The sequence below is a fragment of the Lycorma delicatula genome, chromosome 8 (genome assembly GCF_047948215.1).
Source record: "Lycorma delicatula isolate Av1 chromosome 8, ASM4794821v1, whole genome shotgun sequence".
Taxonomy (NCBI): Eukaryota; Metazoa; Arthropoda; class Insecta; order Hemiptera; family Fulgoridae; genus Lycorma; species Lycorma delicatula.
In genome coordinates, this window is record NC_134462.1 from 109755171 (window position 1) to 109773678 (window position 18508).

At 33.1% G+C, this 18508-nt stretch overlaps 1 protein-coding gene across 4 annotated transcripts in view; it reads right to left on the reverse strand.

Moving 5' to 3' along the window:
• The window catches only part of LOC142328872 (phospholipase A1 member A-like), a 43733-nt gene that overhangs the window by 21090 nt on the left and 4135 nt on the right, over positions 1–18508 (reverse strand). For 3 of the 4 annotated variants that reach the window (XM_075373002.1, XM_075373000.1, XM_075373001.1), the window contains exons 2-4: positions 18345–18480; positions 12538–12682; positions 5838–6004 (exon numbers count right to left, since the gene is read on the reverse strand). In XM_075373002.1, coding sequence (XP_075229117.1) covers positions 5838–6004; positions 12538–12682; positions 18345–18459 — 427 coding nt within the window. In that variant the 5' untranslated portion in view covers positions 18460–18480. The remainder of the gene's footprint in view (positions 1–5837; positions 6005–12537; positions 12683–18344; positions 18481–18508) is intronic. The other variant, XM_075373003.1, reaches the window with a different exon arrangement.

Here is an 18508-nt window from a genome sequence, read left to right on the forward strand (position 1 = left end):
ATTTGTCATAGAAATTTCATTCTTTGCATTTTAATGTCATGCCGTTCTATTAGTATCTTCTGGTAATCTTCTGTTTTTTCCATCTAAATCCCATTTTACGTAATATTCTCCTTTGAGATCTTTTACTCCCTTTGAAATTAATTTCACTTTTGTGGGCTTTTTGCATAATTCTGTTTACAGTACGAACGCATTTTTCGGTTACATAAAATTTATTTGTTAAATGCCCCAAAGAATCCGTTTAAAACGAATCTAATTTGCACACAGTACTGTGATTTACACGTTTTCTCGGCGAAACGAACGCAGTTGGCTTTTCAGTTTCATTTGATTTCCTTTCGCTATAATTCTTTGGACTGTTCATTTTGATACTTTTGTCGCTTGATCAAAAACAGTAGATCAAAAACAAGTAAATGAAATTCTTAGAATTGCGTGTTGTGTTTACAACAATTCATAAATGGCACATTAGTCATGTAGGATTCATGAATGATTCTACTATTACTAGTTGCTATTCAACTGGAAGTAGGTCTAGATTACAACATCAATATATAATTTAGAATAAAAGTCAACAATTACATACGCTACAGAAAGTTTATGAAACCTATTTTTTATATATTACCATACCACAAAAGGCATGTAGAAAATGACAATGTTTTGTTTGCTTATAACAGAGGCCAATGCATGCTAAATGCTAGTACATAGGCTTTCATTTCCTGCCCCAACATACGTGCCGATTTATCTACTAAAATTTTAACAATATCAACTAAACTTTATAATCTGAAATTAGTTTTTGTACGTCTGAAAAATCATGATAAGAGGAGTTAAACCAACTTAATGATTTTTTTCAATCAGCGTCTTAAAAATCAGTTTTCAGATCTGTGATAGTACGAGGTCTGTAAATAAAGTAATGAGACTGGTTTTTTTGGCAGCCAAAGTGGCAACACTGTAAAGTTACTAGTAAACATATGGTTACCTGAACAGCTGATTTATATTAGAAATTAATATTTTTAGTCTGTTTTTGCCACGTGAGACGTAATAAACGTTTCGTGAAACGAGTTTTTGTTGTGCGTTACAACAATAAGTGATACTAATTAGCCGCGATCTTCTAGTGTGAATTGAAACTGATCCTGATTTTCTAAAACAAAATATTACCGGTGATGAATTTTGGATATGTGAGTACGATCCAGAAACAAAACCCTAGAGTAAGGAGTGGCACACTTCAAACTCACCACATCCTAAAAAAGTGTATGTTGTACACATGCTGTACCATGACAATGCACCTTGTCACACTGCACTCTCAATTAATGAGTTTTTGGCTAAGAAAAACATTCTTGTAGTTTTTCAGTCACCTTATTCACCTGACTTGAGTATCTGTTCCCGACTTTAAAAAAACACCTCAAAGGACACCATTTTGGGACAGTAGAAAACATAAAAAAAAGTGTAACCGACCATCTGAAGGATATTACAGTTTCTGAGTTCCACCACTGATGTGGAGAGTGGGGAAACTGTTTGAGCGTTGTGTGGCTTCCCAAGGGAACTATTTCGAAGGTGATAGAATCCATGTATAATTGGATTGTAAATAAAAAGTTTTTCTGAACCAGTCTCATAGCTTTATTTACAGACCTCATATTGAATAAAAATTTGTTTATTAACAATACATACATATATAAAATAATTAGTTTGGACTGTAAACATTGTTTAAATTATCACTAGTTAATCAGTTATAGTTTTTTCAGTTCACAGAAAATTTATGTGTAATTTCATGAGTAATCTTGCTGAACAAGAAATACATGATTTTCTATTTGGAATGAGTATATGCTCCCTTTAGAATCTTTCACATCCACCTGCTTGGGTAGGTATTATGAGATTGAGTCATCCATCCACCTTTGTCTGTAGTGTCAGACAACTCAGATGGCAACTTTCTGTATGTATCTGATAAAGAAATATATTTTCTGTTCAGGAAATCCCTTATAAGGAAACCAGGTAATTCCAGTTCCTTTTAAAGTTTAATTCTTATACTTCTTTGGTTGAACTTTCTGAAAAAAAACCACAAATTTTCAACATACAATGAAATGGCAACCATATTTTTTAACCTCTGGTGATGTCTTCATTTGTCTTAATATACATTCTACTTTTAACTAATCTCTACACCAAAAGTACTCACCAACATTCTGTATTCTTTCAGTTTAATGTGTGATAATCTGCCTATCATGTCCCAAAACTATGGTTGTAATAAAAAAAATTAATAATTCAAAACATCATAAATAAACGATCAATTCTCCTCATGTGCTGTATATTTACAGTCTATAGACAACATTAGGTCTAAATTCCTGAGTTTCATCAAAAAGAACTTTACTGATTCTCAAAACTATAAGTTTAATCAGTTATTGTAACTAATTTACAAAATGGATGGAAAAATGTGCTTTTCAAAGAACAATTAAAAACAAGCAGATGTAGAAATGTTAACTGAATAGACTGAGATAATTTCTTTCATTTAATTCCTGGATTTGAAAACTACAATGAGAAAGTTACTAAGAATGGTCAGAAAATGAAAATCTGACTTGCACAGCAACATTCCTAATTTTAAATGAACAATAAATTGTAAAATCTGTAAAATGAACTTGTGCTTTACACTATTATTTGATGAAGACTACAATGAGGCGAATGACAGTCATGAGCATTGTGTAAGAGACTTCACTAGATAGATGTGATTGACAACTTGAAATATGAAGAACTACTTAAGTCTACAGCTGAAAAGAGATGTTGCAGCAGCAAAATATTGATAAAAGGTGATGCTGTAAAATATTAGCAGTTGTTTCAATCGCTTGAAAATAAAACAGCATTTATCAGGAAATAAATAATTTTTTGGTAAGGTATTAAAAAATATTTTTTAGTAATGGTTTATTTTTACTACGTGTCAAGTTAAAAGTGTTTACATTGCAAGTTTTTCCTACCCAAAAATATAAGAAATCATATACACTTTACTATTAGTCAGTTTAATTAATCCGTTTTTTAAATTGCTTTAATAATTTTGTTAAAAAATCTAAATATACTGAAATTTCAAACTGACCTAGATTCCTATTAGTTTGAAACCTATATTTTCCGAAAGTAGACTGAAAAAATTCTCAAACACTATCTTTTTGATAAAGAATATTACAACTAAACTTGACATTGATACCAGAGGACTTGCTTCAGGTACATATTTATTCAACTGCTGATAAAGGGTCCGGCATATAAATCTGACGAATTTGTAGTAATTGTTATGTTGGCACCACTGCCAATGAGAAGGCGGGAGTGTTGTACATCGACAGATCTATTCATGCTATTTCAGTAGCCATTTGTCGTGGTCGAGTGAACAACGAGCGTTTGTGATTGAAGCCTATTTTAAAAATAATGACTCGGTTATTGTAACACAGCGTTTATTTCGCAAACATTTCAATTTAAATCAACACGCGTCTGTTCCTAGTAGTAATATGATATTGTTGTGGGTGAAGAATTTTAGGAACACATCGTCTGCTTTAAAAATGAAACTGACAGGACGAAAACAGTGTGTGAGAACGCCTGAAAACATTAACGCTGTAAGGTTAGCTGTTACGCGGTCTCCATCACGTTCAACAGCGAGACATGCTGCTGGGCTAGCCATTTCTAATCGAAGTGTACGACGAATTCTTCATGCCAACCTGAAATTCCATCCGTATAAGATGATGTTAGTGCAGCAACTTAATACAAATGATTGGGCGTCTCGCAAAGCAGCTTGCGAGGTCATCCTCGAAAATGTCCGCCAGGGTGCCATTATTCTTTTAAGTGACGAGGCACATTTTCATCTGTCAGGATTTATGAATAAACAAATTTACCGTTATTGGGCTTCGCATAATCCACGGCAACTTCTTGAAAAAACACTTCATAGTCAATATGTTATAGTGTGGTGTGCGGTTTCAAAGTTCGGCATAATTGGCCCGTATTTTTTTGAGGAGTTAAATCGCAGAGTAACAGTAACATCTCATCGATACGTAAACATGTTGAATGAATTTCTGCGACCGAAACCGAGTGACTTTCAAGGACATGAAATTTAGTTTCAACAGGATGATGCCACCGCCCATACGGCGAGAATCACAATGGATGTTCTGCGAGAAACCTTTCCTGGACGTTTGATTTCCCGATTTGGCGACATTCTTGGCCAGCGCGTTCACCTGATCTGGCTGTTTGTGATTTTTTTTCTGCAGGGGTATCTCAGACATAAAGTCTTCAGTAGTCGACCACAGTCAATTGCAGAACTCAAGGAGGCCATTCAACGAGAAATTGAAGCAGTTCCACAAGTGATGATTGAGCGAGCAATGTCAAATTTTAGAATGAGGTTAAGCGAGTGTGTGAGGAGTAATGGAAAACATTTGGACGACATAATATTCAAATTAAAAAAAATCTATGTAAGTAATTCACTACAAATTGCAAAAATTGATCTTAATTTGATATATTAAATGTTTTTATAGTACGAAAGTACAAAACACAGTTTAATTATTATCCCTCAAGAATCGTCAGGTTATATGCCGGACCATTAGCAAAGAGATTCACATCATCTCTTTAATTACAAAGTGAGAAATAAATTTTGTAGTGCACAAAATGTGCCAAGCTTAGTATTCAAGCTCAGTAAAAGGTTTAGGTTTCAAACTCAGAATGAATATTTAGTATGATATGTAGAATTCATTACCGCTCTGCCATTTACAGTGGCATTAAAACTTTAGTCAGACAATTATATCTATAATTCTCTCCCCTCTTTTGAAATCATTAATGAAGAGTTTTTATTAAGATGTTAAGTTGTTACACAGTGTCTTGTAAAAAAATGAAAAGAAATTCAGAACATTCTTATAGTTAAAAAAAATGTTCACATAAATGTGAATCCACAAACAGTTTGTTTCTGAACTGTAGCTATAAAAACTTTGTCCTAATATTTGCTGAAATGTATAGTAGGGCATATTGAAATTCTTAGAACTTAAATTATGAGATAAATTTTATACTTTCTGACTGGAAAACCTGAATAAAACAGGTCCCAAGGCTTTGACGAACAGTAATGTTGTTACGTTGCCGGTAAACAAATAAAACTTGACAACAACAAAATTTGCAGTGAATTCAGTTGTGAGAAAGGTTATTAGTTACATCAACCGAACGTGAAAAAAAGTATAAGAAATTAAATTTAATAAAAATAATCCAAACACAGCAGGAAAATTCTGTAGTATAATTTTAACCAAAACAAGAATCGTTTTATTATTAAAAAATGTCTAGAAATAATGTCAGTTACTACAAATTAATAAATAAGAATATAAGATAAACCATATTACTACAATAATAATCATTCTCAACCAAGAGCAGTAATGAATCTAAAAATGAGTAATTTTTTTAAGAAAGATATTTACAAGTACTCTCGAGATGTATACTTCTCATTTACACAAAGCTTGGAGAAGCCTTGAGTAAATATTCACATGTACGAAAAACTATAGTTTTAGTATACTTAGAAAAACGTATAACATTTACAGTAATATAAAACTAATTAATTTTTCAAAGGATAACATTTTTGAACTCAAAATAATAAAATTTTCAAACCTTTGTTGCCTTATCACTTCGTTAATTTAATACACTGTACTAATTAAATGAAGAGAAGAAATAAAGAAAATATATAAAAATTATAATTAAAATTTATTATTGCATGAAATGTGTTTTTATTTACCGTTTTATAATTTGTTATAAAATTAAATAATGCAAATTTTTATAAATAAAAACTGAAAAAAAGAGAATTTAAGGAAATGAAGAATCAATCAAGGAAAAGTTGACCTTTTAAGAGAATCGTTTACCTTTTACGAGAACCTGAATCGATGTATTATCAGGTATAGTCCTATATCCTGGTAGAAGCAAGACAGTTCGAGCACCGATATTAAAGTTTATTTTCTCTACAAGATGTTCGCATTCAGAAAGAAGTACACGATCATCAGAATGTATTATATGCTTCTTATTGTTTTCACTGTTAATAATAAAATATCAGTATTAATTTTGTGCCCAAATAAGTTTGTTGTTAAATTTTTGACAATACAGTCAATAATATCAGTTATTTCTGTAAATAACGTAACAGTTAAATAATCTACCCATCATAAATAAAATATGTGAAGATTAAATAACCTGCACATAATTTTTTGTTTAAAAAAATGTACGAAAAAATAGTTTTTTGCAAATATGTGAAAAGTAATTTAATTTATATAACAAATATATGACGTAATTTGAGATGTATTTCTTTTTTAAATCAAATCATTAAATTTTTTGTAATTAAATCATTTGTCTACAAATACATTGTAGACAAGTGTGATAAAATTAGTTGAATTTTCATTTCGTTGGTTTATTATTTATTTTTTTGTCATAGAAACTTAACTTTTTCAAAATTTGATAAACCGTGCTTTTAAAAAAAATAAAGAAATAAGATTCACAATTTTTTGTATTATAAGATTTCATTTTATATAGAAATAAATGAAGATTGTAAATGTACAAATTTCCATTTTTTCAAGGTATTTTTTCTGTTACTTTACAATATGACAATTAACCCAGATCAACTAAGGGGGTGATACGCGGACAGTGAAGCAAGAGGAAGTAGGTGAGGTGCTGTCCCTCCGGTGAGGCGGATCCGATTAACTGTGCATAGGGAGTCAATAAGGCTGAGGAGTTGTCGGCTGCCCTACGAGTCAGAGCCCCGGACTTACGCGTTGATATAAAGTCTCGGGACACTAAACGGGCCGTTGTGAATGTTAAGGACGTTGATGCGGATACAACTGACTGAGAGATACACGAAGCTGTAGCAGCTGTTATTGGGACGACTGACGACTTCCGGATAAAATCCATTCGTCCCGCTTACGGAGAAACTAAAAACGTTACGATTATCGCAATATACCGAGCGGCTAAACGTATGACGAAAGGAAGGATCAAAATCGGATGGGTCCATTGTAGGGCGGTCATCCCGAGAATGAGAGTATATGTTATCGGTGTTGGGTCGTAGGGCACGTTTCGGAGACCTGTACGGGAACCAACAGGTCACATCTCTGTTACAACTGCGGGAAGCCGGGACACCGGCGGACGGGTTGTACAACGCCTCCGACATGCACGATATGTGGCATGGAGGGCTACCGGACTGAGGGGCTGTGTGTCGTCACGATGAGGATCTCTGTGAGTCGTCATGAGGATGAGTAGGGGGGGGGGCGAGGAGGATGGACAGCCTCCTGCGGAGCCACCGCCCGTCCGTGCTTGCGCGGGTGGGCGGTGGTGATGCACGGGTACTCCAAAATCCCGCGTTGAAAAAGGCGGAGTCTCGGCGGGGTGTTCCCGTTACAGGCATTGGCGTAAAGACCTAGTCCCGGCTTCTGGGGTGGGGCCCAGCAACGACATAGTCGGGCCTGGTTACCTTACTCTGGACGTTAGAGACAGGCACGTAGGAAAGATCCGACCGGCAGGCCGATCTATCATGCTGGATGTAGCTGGTAGGCGGGGAGGACTGTGAATATATGGACACTCCCCTGGGTTGTGTTGTACTTAATTGTGGGTCCGGCTCAGGGGAGAGAGGAAAAAGTGTGATAAGACGCAGTGTGGTGGTTAAGACGCTTAGCAGCCTAATAAAAGCTACAATTGGTAAGCTCACTAACTACTATAGAAATGACATTGCAGCCGATATCAATAAGGATGTTGAATCAATGAAGACAGCTGTGCTAGCAACCCTTTATCACCGTATCGCGACCTATGCAGAACCAAAACACACCGAATGTCCTGCCGGCCAAGGTGGCTGTGTTTTTATAACAAAGCACTTACTGAAAATAAAGCACCTGGTAGCCACACTACGGATGTACATACATCAATAAATGTGGTAGTACTTAAACATACAGCTCCTATTTATCGTCAGCTTAGCGATAGGAATTTATTAGCCAGGTGCATAAAAGGTCTTACTCAGAATCGTAATGAGAGTCTTCACAGCTGCGTATGGAGACTGTGCAAAAAATTTCATAACGCTTCTAAAGGACTTGTAGAACTGCTGTCGCCAGAGCTGTTAATGAATTTAATTTCGGTAGTATGGCAAGAATCATGGTGATATGCAAATAGCATCCACATCGCCGGTGGTTAGTCTACACGTTACGCAAGACGAAGAGATGACCGAAAAAAAAAAAGAATGGAGCTTTCAGCACATAGAAAGCACCAAGAAAGAAGAAGAAAGCTAAGATTTGAGAAGTTAAAACAAAGAAGACAGAATAAAGGAAAGAGGGAGTTACGTATGGTGCTGGCAATTCTACAAGTTTATTTTTCAGATTTCGCAAATTTCTTTTTTTCATGGTTTGCCGTAAATAAATTTTTATAACGTTTTTTCTACGAGAGATATCTGCACGATTTTTCTTTTAATTTGTTCAGATAATCTGCTCTTTCATCTGTTGTATGGATATGTTTATGTAGAAAGTAAAAAATTTATTATAAAATCTTGAATTTTAACTAACGATAAAAAAATTGTCGTTTCTAAAAAAAAATTATAACATTTTTTAAAAAACCAGTCAAAATGTTTACATTCTATAGAATATAGAGCATTATTTCATGTTTAATTTGGCATAAACACTGTACTCGTACCTCACAAAGTTCGAAAGTTATAAGATATTTTATAACATTCCCTTTTCACACCGCCACTCTTATATTAGGGGTTGTAATTATTATATCAAAATAATTATTATATAGAATAATTTCTAATTTTATATAGTTTATTATAATAATTAAGTGAGCCACTTAGAGCCATTAAATAAAAAAAAGAAGTTTTTAAGTAGACTATTCCCTCAATTACGTTAATGAAAAATGAATAAGTATGAGGGTACAATTATAGATAAATGAATATCTTTTTATTACTTTTATGAATGATTTGAATGTAACAGTGATATGTTACAAGTACATACATATATATCATTTTTTTTTTTTTGAATAAATATAATAAGTAGAATTAAGGACTTAAGACAGTTGATTTATTGAAAAATTCGTAGTAAAACATATGTTTTATTGCTTATTGCTGATGACGTTCATTAAATAAAAAAGGGGGTATCTCGAAAACGGTACATCCTAGGCCATTTTTAACGTGATTTTGAAAGGCTTAACCTAGGATACTTTCCAACTTCATGGAACGGTAGCCGCTAGTATCATACGTCTAGGTCCAACCGTTATCGAGATACGCGCTTTTCTCACAATATTTTTTGTATTTGATGATAAAAGAAAATAAAAATATGATTTATTATCTAGTAACCAATCGGTTAACAGTTCTGATCACTTTTAAATTTATAACGATGTTTTAAAAAAAAAATGTCATTAATTTCAGAAAAAGCAAAATGATATGTGACAAAGTTATGGATTGTTTAATTTTTTATGGTTGAGATAGCTAATGACGTTATCTTATATATATATTATACATAAGAACCGGGTATTGAACGCAGAACGAACACTACAACGCGATATTGAACGCAAAGTTGAACGTAAACGAGTTCAATCGCGAACTCGAATATCATACATAATATTTATGCTCAAAATTAGCATATTTATTTTTTCAAAAATATTTGTTTGACGTAATGAATATATGTAAAATCTGAATAAGAGCCAAATAGGAGCATAAATAAAATATAAAGAAATATGACGACAAACATGCCACCTAGCGAGCCATTTTTTTGCAAAAAAAGGTTTCGGTTCATGTAATTAATATAGATTCGGAATATGACTTAAATCGGAACATAAATAAATATTTTCGAAATATCTCTATCCCAGCGCCACCAAGAGACTCCATTTTTTGAAAAACTCTTTCGTATCAAGTAACTAATCTATATTCGGAATATGACTATAATCGGACCATGTAAATATGGACACGCTATATGGCGCAAGGATCGAGGTGTATCGAAAAAATTTCTAAATTATCCGATTTGAATCATATTACGAATATGCATTAGTTACTTGAAACGAAAAATGTTTCGTAAACATCGACTCGCTAGGTAGGGTTGGGTTCGAGATATTTCTAAAAGATTTGTAAATTATCCGATTTGAGTGAAATTACGAATATATATTACTAACGTGAATCGAAAGTTTTTGGGAAAATATCGACTCGCTAGGTGGGGTTAGGATCGCGGTGTTTCGAAAAGATTTGTAAATGGTCCGATTTGAGTCAAATTAGGAATATACATTAGATACTTGAAACGAAAAATGTTTGCAAAATATCAGCCTGTTTGTAGGGCTGGGATCGAGATGTTTAGAAAAAAATTGCATAATATCCAATTTGAGTCTGCAGATGCAGATCTTTTGTGTTCCTTTTTATTAACAGAACCGGTCTCTCTAAATTTTGCGACTAACCTTAATACTGATGTTTTGTTAGAAGCCGGTTTATCTGGGTACTTATGGCGAAACAAATCTTTCACTGCAACCGCTGATTTCGTACTGAAGTACGACTCGACAATGAAAACACGTTCATCTAGCGAAAATACCATCTTGTCTCTAGCAATACAAAGAACGTTATGATTGCATTGTTGTTACTATCCGTAGTGTTCTACTGCGTCGCCGCGTCAGAAGTTAGACGAGTCCATTTCAGTAACGAGTAGGGGAGTAAGCTTGACTTTTGAAATTTCATGGATGAGTGATTGATGGGTTGCGTTTTATATGGGACACTCTGTATAATTGAAACGAGAAATGTTTGCAAAATATCGACTCGCCAAGTGTGGCTGGAATCTAGATATTTCGAAAAAAATTATTTATTGTCTGAATTGAGTCATATTACGAATATATATTAGTTACTTGAAACGAATAATATTTTCAAAATTACGACACGCTAGGTAGGGCTATCATCTAGATGATTCGAAAAAATTTTTATATGGTTCGATTTGAGTCAAATTATGAATAGAAATTTGTTTCTTGAAACGAAAAACATTTGCAAAGTATCGACTCGCTAGGTGTGGCTGGCAACGAGATATTTCGAAAAAAATCTGTTAATGGTCCGAATTTAGTCAAATTATGAATATCTATTAGTTAATTGAAACGAAAAATGTTTGCAAAATTTCGACTCGCTAGGTGGCGCTGGGATCGAGATATTTCGAGAAATTTATATATGGTCTTATTTGATTCATATTACGAACATATATTACTTTCTTTTCTTTTTCCTGTTTAGCCTCCGGTAACTACCGTTAGATAATACTTCAGAGGATGAATGAGGATGATATGTATGAGTGTAAATGAAGTGTAGTCTTGTAATTCTCAGTTCGACCATTCCTGAGATGTGTGGGAACATATATTACTTAGTTGAAACGAGATTTTTTTCAAGCATTTTTCGTTGCAATGTTCAACGTTTCGTTCCATATAGGTTTGTAGTGTTCATTCAGCTTTTAATACTTGTTTATTATGTATAGTATATATAAGATATCGTTACTAGTTATCTCCTCTATAAAAAAAATAATCCAGAACCTTTATTACATATTATTTTGTTTTATCTGAAAGTTATGATTACCGATTTTTTTAACATCGTTATAAATTTAAAAGTGGTCGGAACTGTTAACCGAGTGGTCACTAGATAATAAAACCATATTTTTATTTTATATCAAATACAAAAAATATTTTAGAAAAGTGATTATCTCGAAAATGCTTGGCCCTATACGCATGAAACTAGTGGCTACCAATTTCCTGCAAAAAATGGTATCTTTTTCAGTTAAGCCTTTCAAAATCGCGTTAAAAGTAGCCTAGGAAACACCGTTTTTGAGTACGCTCTTTTTTTTATTTAACGACCGTCATCAGCAATGAGCAATAAAACAAATGTTTTACTATGAATTATTCAGTAACTGTTTTAACATGTAAATTTAACGTGAACACACACATTCATCATTGGACGTAGCCGTTCTTTAATGTATTCGAATAAACCCGTGAAAAGAGATGTCCAGGTTCAAGCGCCAATTGGTTATTGGTTATTTTTTTGTAATTTTGGAGGCATCTCAAACGCGTGTTTTACTATGTATTTTGCAATAAATCCACTCTTTCAGCTTGTAAATTTAACTAGAAACACATTCTATCTAATCTAATCTAATCTTTTCATTTACTTTTTAATCTTTTCAATTTTTTTTTTTAATTTTTTCAATAACTTTCATAGAAAGCAAAATGGCGTTTGAACCTGGACATCCTATACTACTCAAAATGGTTACGGGATAATGCAAAACGTTTGGCCTATAGTCGTAAACCAAGCGAAATATCTGCAGAATGGTTTTAATTTTTTGATTTATGTTTAATAAAGTCATTATTAAAAAAAATTATTCTCTATAAGTGAAAAATCGCAAACATTTGTTTAACATTTGACTTAACATTTGATTATTTTGAAACTCTTGCACATCAATATTTTCATACTGACGTTAATGTCTTGTATGTACTAAACTAAAATGTTATCTTTGAGTCGAATATTTAGTAGAAAACTAAATAAAAACGATCGACCACAGTTGAAAAAGTAAACAAATTCAGAACTGAAAAAGAATTTTACCATACTTTTTTGAGTCAGCATCAATATTATCAAGTATGTCCACATCATAATCAAGTACCGGTTCTACACCATCTCTACGTATTGGTGGAAATAGGCAAGATTTTTTTACTTTTGGGAAAAAAATTTCCAAGTAAACTTTTGATAATTTTTCTGAAATAGAATTGAAAACAATATAAAAATTAACAAAAAATTTCATCAGTAAATTAGTAGAGTGGCTGAAATGTAATGCACAGTGGAACGAAACGGGATAGAAAAATGTTGCACAGAGCGACAGGTACTAGCAACTTGTAGTTTCATTCTTTTTCTAATTACATTCCAAAACTTACTGACCCTCGTTCTGTCAGTTAGTCACCATGAGTGTAGTGTTGAGCACTCCTGATGTGTCAACGCATCTAAAATAGCGTGCAGTGACTGAATTTTTAATAGCGTAAAATGTGGACCTTCATCGTCCTCTAAAGGCCGTTGATCGTGACAAAACTGTGGTGTCTGTAGATGGGCAATAATGTTTCGCGCATCAGAAGCTGGGAAAAGCGAATATTAAGAACGACATTCGCAGTGTCAACTAGTTTCCCTTTTTTAGCGATAGAAGCACCAAAAGACGATCATTTTGAAAAGTTTATAACTTTTATGAATCGATTCAAAATGATCGCCTTCACACAACGTATCGCTGTCTATAAGCCTATTATAGAGAGGCAAATGAAAGAACGAATAGGACACATTAATGCAGAACTGGACTACAGCAAAATTTGTTCGCAGTCGGTCCACGAAAATACACAGAAAGTTGAAATTTGAACCTATTCCACATCCTCTACATTCTCCAGATTTGGCGCCCTGTGATTTTCACCTCTTCCCGCAGTTCAAGAGGGATATTAACGATGATCATTTCACCACGGATGATGAACTGAAGGACGCAGTGAAGACGAAGATGAAGCAAAGATTGCCAGCATACTTCATTGACGGAATATGAAAATTGGTTCACCTTTGGGAGAAATGTGTAGCTGTAAATTAGTGACTACGTGGAAAAATGTGTAAATTTTTGTAGCAAAATTAAATGTACTTTTATGCCACACTTGTTTCATTTGACTATCTCTTTTCATTTACCAGTTTTGAGCGACTGTGCATTACATTTCAGCCAACTATCAAACATTAATAATTACAAACTCAGTAGTTAGATTATTTATATAGTAACAGTTCTCTTGCAAAGTACATTCCTCAACTATTTTAGCCTATTGCTGATGTGAGTGGAAGAGCGGTATAAATGAAAGAACTAAAATTCTTTCCCAGTTAATTGATCAACCTTTGTTATAATGTCAAAGCAAAAAATACCAACTATCTTTGGACAATAAATAATTAAAAAACTTCTCTCAAATGAACGAGGTAAAAGCCTATTTGAAATTTTTACTAAATTTCAGAAAAGTTTATCTTAGGCAAAAGTGAATATCAAGCAAAATTATTTTCTAAATGACGAAAACATGAAGAAATTGATCATAACACTTTGTTCACTGAACACTCATGAAAATATTAAAATTTAAAGAGATTCAGAGTTAACGTTGTGAATATTTGTGAAATACTATACATGAAATTAAAGTATATTCATAAAGAAGATGTGCATGATTCGAGTTCTCTACAGTTCATTAGAAAGAAATATTGGCTATCGTTATTTAAGTTCTTCAACACTTTGGAAAAGATGAATATTTTACTGTACTAGGCCTAAGATACGACAGGATCTATTCTTTTAATCTTTAATCGAAAAGTGAATTTAAGCAGTGGGGACAGTGACAAGAAACACAATAAATTCTTCAACAAGCTGTATCATTGGTACTATTTTCTTCGAATCAGATCATAATATTTACATTGACTAGTTAACTTTAAAAAAGAACACAGTAATGTGTATCATAAGTCCATGTTCGTAGATTGATTTGTGAACACGTTTTAGCAAATCTTTTAGTAATTTGTCTGTTTGTTTGTAAGGGTTTACAGCAAAAATGTTTTCTACTTTTTTTAAAATTTTGAAATTAATTCCCTTGCTATTTATTAGTAATATAATCCATGAAAAACATTTTTTTATAATTTTTTTTTACAGTAGAATCCAAAAAAGATTAGTACAGCTATTGAAAAGAACGCTGACTGTTAACGTCACTTGCTAGTGGCATTTGGTTTATGACCTATATACATATACGTATAAGTGTTACTTTTGTTGTATATTTACTGCACATACTCTTAGAGTTATGCTGCTTTCTATTCTGATTAGTATTTTATTTAATAAAATACTGTTTGGTCGACCTGTGGTCGTGTGTGCACTTTCCACCGGAGTTGGATTATGTACTGTTCGAGGCTTTTCCACCGTTTTTGTCAAATTGATTTATACTAATCATTTGGCTCTGTTTAAAGGGTCTTGTACTTAGCGAACTATCTAGCATGTACCAACCTAAAAGAGGATCTTGTAAAACAATATGTTCTTCAAGGAACGTAGCGAAATAGTAGCAACGACTCCTGGTTTGAAGCTCTTGTAAACAAACAAGGTTTACTCTAGTCTTGCTTGTGCTCTTTTAAGACCTAAGGCCGTAATCTGTATTTGAAAATTTGTCTTTTCAGTCACATCATCGAACCAGTAGCGGAAAAAAGTTGTTAAGAGTGACTGGAAAGCATTCAGACCTCCCGACGGTTCGTTGTCACATCTGTGGTCTTGTCCGTTTTGTTTGCCAGACAGAAGACAACGAGGGTTATAACTAGTCAGTTTACTGTGCTAGGAACTTGACGAAGATGTTTTCAAACTTTTTCAATGTTAGGAGAAAGTCTAAATTGGGTAAGGCAAAAGAGGTCGCTGAAAAGAAAGTGGATAATGCTGTCTTCTCGTTCAACGACGAGTATCTAAGGGTTTATCATCTTAGAGTTTCACATCTTAGGGTTTCTGGAGAACCCAAATTGCTTCTGCGGGAGTCCGTAAAACGATGGTAATTCGTAGAGTTTAAGGGTGATTTTTGGCTCTGGCCGAGGGTTACGAGGTATTGGCCTATGAGGTATGGACGGAGTGGATTTCCACGGAACCCCGAGGTTCCGTGTAAGAAACCCGAGGTTGGTTTTCTTAACAGGAAAGAGAGTTCCACAGAATCAGCTAAGAAGATTAGGGAAGTCTTTCAGGTTGTCTTTCATGACAATAGGCAAACCTGAAAATAGGAAATATAAACGTAACCAACAAAGGTTTAATGGTCGTTACGGATGACAGGAAGACCGTCCGGGTTATTTATGAGTCTCTGTTCAGATTCAAATCATTTCTTCTTTATTAATTAAATGAAGTGCCTTCTTCCTACTACTTAATATATGAAGTAGTTACAATTCAGTCACCAACTGACATTTAAATAAATGTTAAATATTAAATTTTTATTTTTTTAAATTCAAGTCAGAGTTCACAGAGTAAGAGTAAACATGTTTACAGAGTAAACATGTGTATGTAAAGATTGTTGTAATCTATACAACAATACTATATATAAGATTATTAATAACCTATTTATACTTATCAATGTATTATTTATTACAATAAAAAAGATGTTAAACATAATCAAATATTCAATGAATTATTTCTTAATCATAAATATGAATCAGTGACCAAAATCAAGAAACAGTTTGTCAGTTTCTAGTCAAAAAAACGATAGGCGTGAAAGTTAATTCAAAAAGAAAGTGGAGACCCGTATCCACTTAAGGTTGAGGTAGGGCTTTTTATAAGACAGAAAGTGTGCTCAGCGGTATCACAGTGTTTTTAAGCTTGGGTCTGGTTTCTTAAAAAAATTACTTCTGAGGGAAGAGGTTTTATGGATTTGTCGTCTTGTCACGTCAAGGAGTATATTGACGAGCAGAGAAACTTCGAGTGTTGCAGGTTAGGGCAAAGTTTTGCCAACAAGCTTCGCTCTGAGAGCATTGTGGAGAAGAAGGCCACCAACGTGATGAGTGTAGAAGGCGGAAGTTGTTATTTGTGTCTTTTGATGATCATTAAATGGATGATATTTTCTCGGATGTTAAAGGTTTGCAAGTAGCTAGGTGGGTTTTGCTGAAATCAACATATTGCATAATTTCTGTCTGGACATAGTGCTTTTAGGGATAAGTCAGTTAAATTAGGTTGATTTGTAAAGTCCTGAGTAAACCATTTCCTTTATGTTTGACTCAAGTACCAGGCTGAATGTGCTAGGATTGTTAGAGAACTGGAGAAAATTAATTCTTTTCTAGATATGCGAGTCAGTTGAATAACTTATAGAGAATGGAGCATCTACTTGCTGGCTTTCTTAGGTTTCTGGTCCTAAAGAGAGTTGCGAGAGGGTTTGATGTTCTATTAGTTTGACTAGCACATTGGGCGCTTACTTTCCCGAGATAGGCGTTTTGGCATTGACCACTGATGAGTGTGTGGAAGGGTAAAGATGCAGGGAAAAATGAGTGGAAGGATTAAGAGTTAAGGATTAAGGTGTAATCAGTAATTTTATGTGGTATGAGAGTAAGACGCTTGATATTATCACTCAAATTAATTAAAATTTTTTGTCACTGTAATCTAGTTTATTTAATGATTGTTTGATGAATAATTAATTATTATTTTTCAGTGTTAGAAGGAGATGTGGTGATCGCCCTTCCATGTACTTGGTTAAATAGTTGTGAGCTACAAAGGTGGACAGAAGAATTAAAATGTTGGAAGAAGCCTACAATGAAGAGCTTCAAAATGTCTATTTCATATGCCCATGCACAAGCTTGTGCATGTGATATATGTATATATATAAAATGAGATATAATAAAGGAAGTACCATTTCAACAGCCATTAGTTAGTAATATGTCCCTGGAAACAGCTCTTATGATATTGCTGATACAATTACATCATTTGCTGGATAATCTTTTTTACATCTACGGTTTTAAAAAAAAAAAAGGATCATATTTTTATCAGCTTGAAACTGCACAACATACGCCTATTTTAGATGGATGTACAGCATTAGGGGGCAGGGATGTATATATCCAAAAAAATCATAAACAAAAAGTATAGGTATTTAGACAACCATTATTTAATGTACTGGAAACAGTTCTTTTGACATTGCTGATACAGGAAGATTATTTGCGCTGGCTAAATTTTCCCAATCAATAAAAATTGACAATTTCATTTTGTAATTTATTTCATTGTCAACCTTTTTAATTTAATTTTGTTGTTGAGCTCAATTTATTAAATTCACAACAAATTGAGCAAGGTCCATTCTTGGAACTACTCATCATAAAAATTATTTGTTAATTTTATTTATTTGGATTTTTTATACAGAATTGACAAGAAACACTTTCTAAATGTATTAGTGAAGATTAATTACTCAATATTGTTTTTTCTAAAAAAAAAACTGTGTTTTATCGCATAAGAAGTCATTAAAATAATAAAGATTAAAGTTTTTCAAGTATTGTTTAGTGTAAGTGAATTTCTTATGTGGTTAGGATAATGAAAAAAGTAATCCAACCATTATTTTGTTTTTCAATAAACACAAGAAAAAGCTTATATTATTAAATCTAGCCAAAAACTAATTTATATTATTTCAATTTAATTCAAAATTTTTTGTACCAGATTGGATTTACTAAAATAATTATTTTTTCACAGAAATGAAAGTTATTAACTTATAATTTTTAAACAATATGCTGCAATTATTTCAGACATTTTGGACCAAATTCAATGTCCAGTAACTCCTGTTTTCACTTTGTTGTCAATTATTGTTACTGCTGACACAGTTTTATTATTTAATGAAGAATATGGAATAGAAAAAAATTATACATACTGTAGTATATAACAGGTCTAAATGCATACCTTCTAATGTAGGAAATTGCATTACACGTTTTACAACTCCAGTTAGGAATCCAAAATTTTCCACAGGTTTAATAATGTAAATTATTAAAATTGGAATAAGAAAAATAAACTTCATTTTTACAATTATGTCCAATATCTAAAATCAATAAATTATTAATAATTTA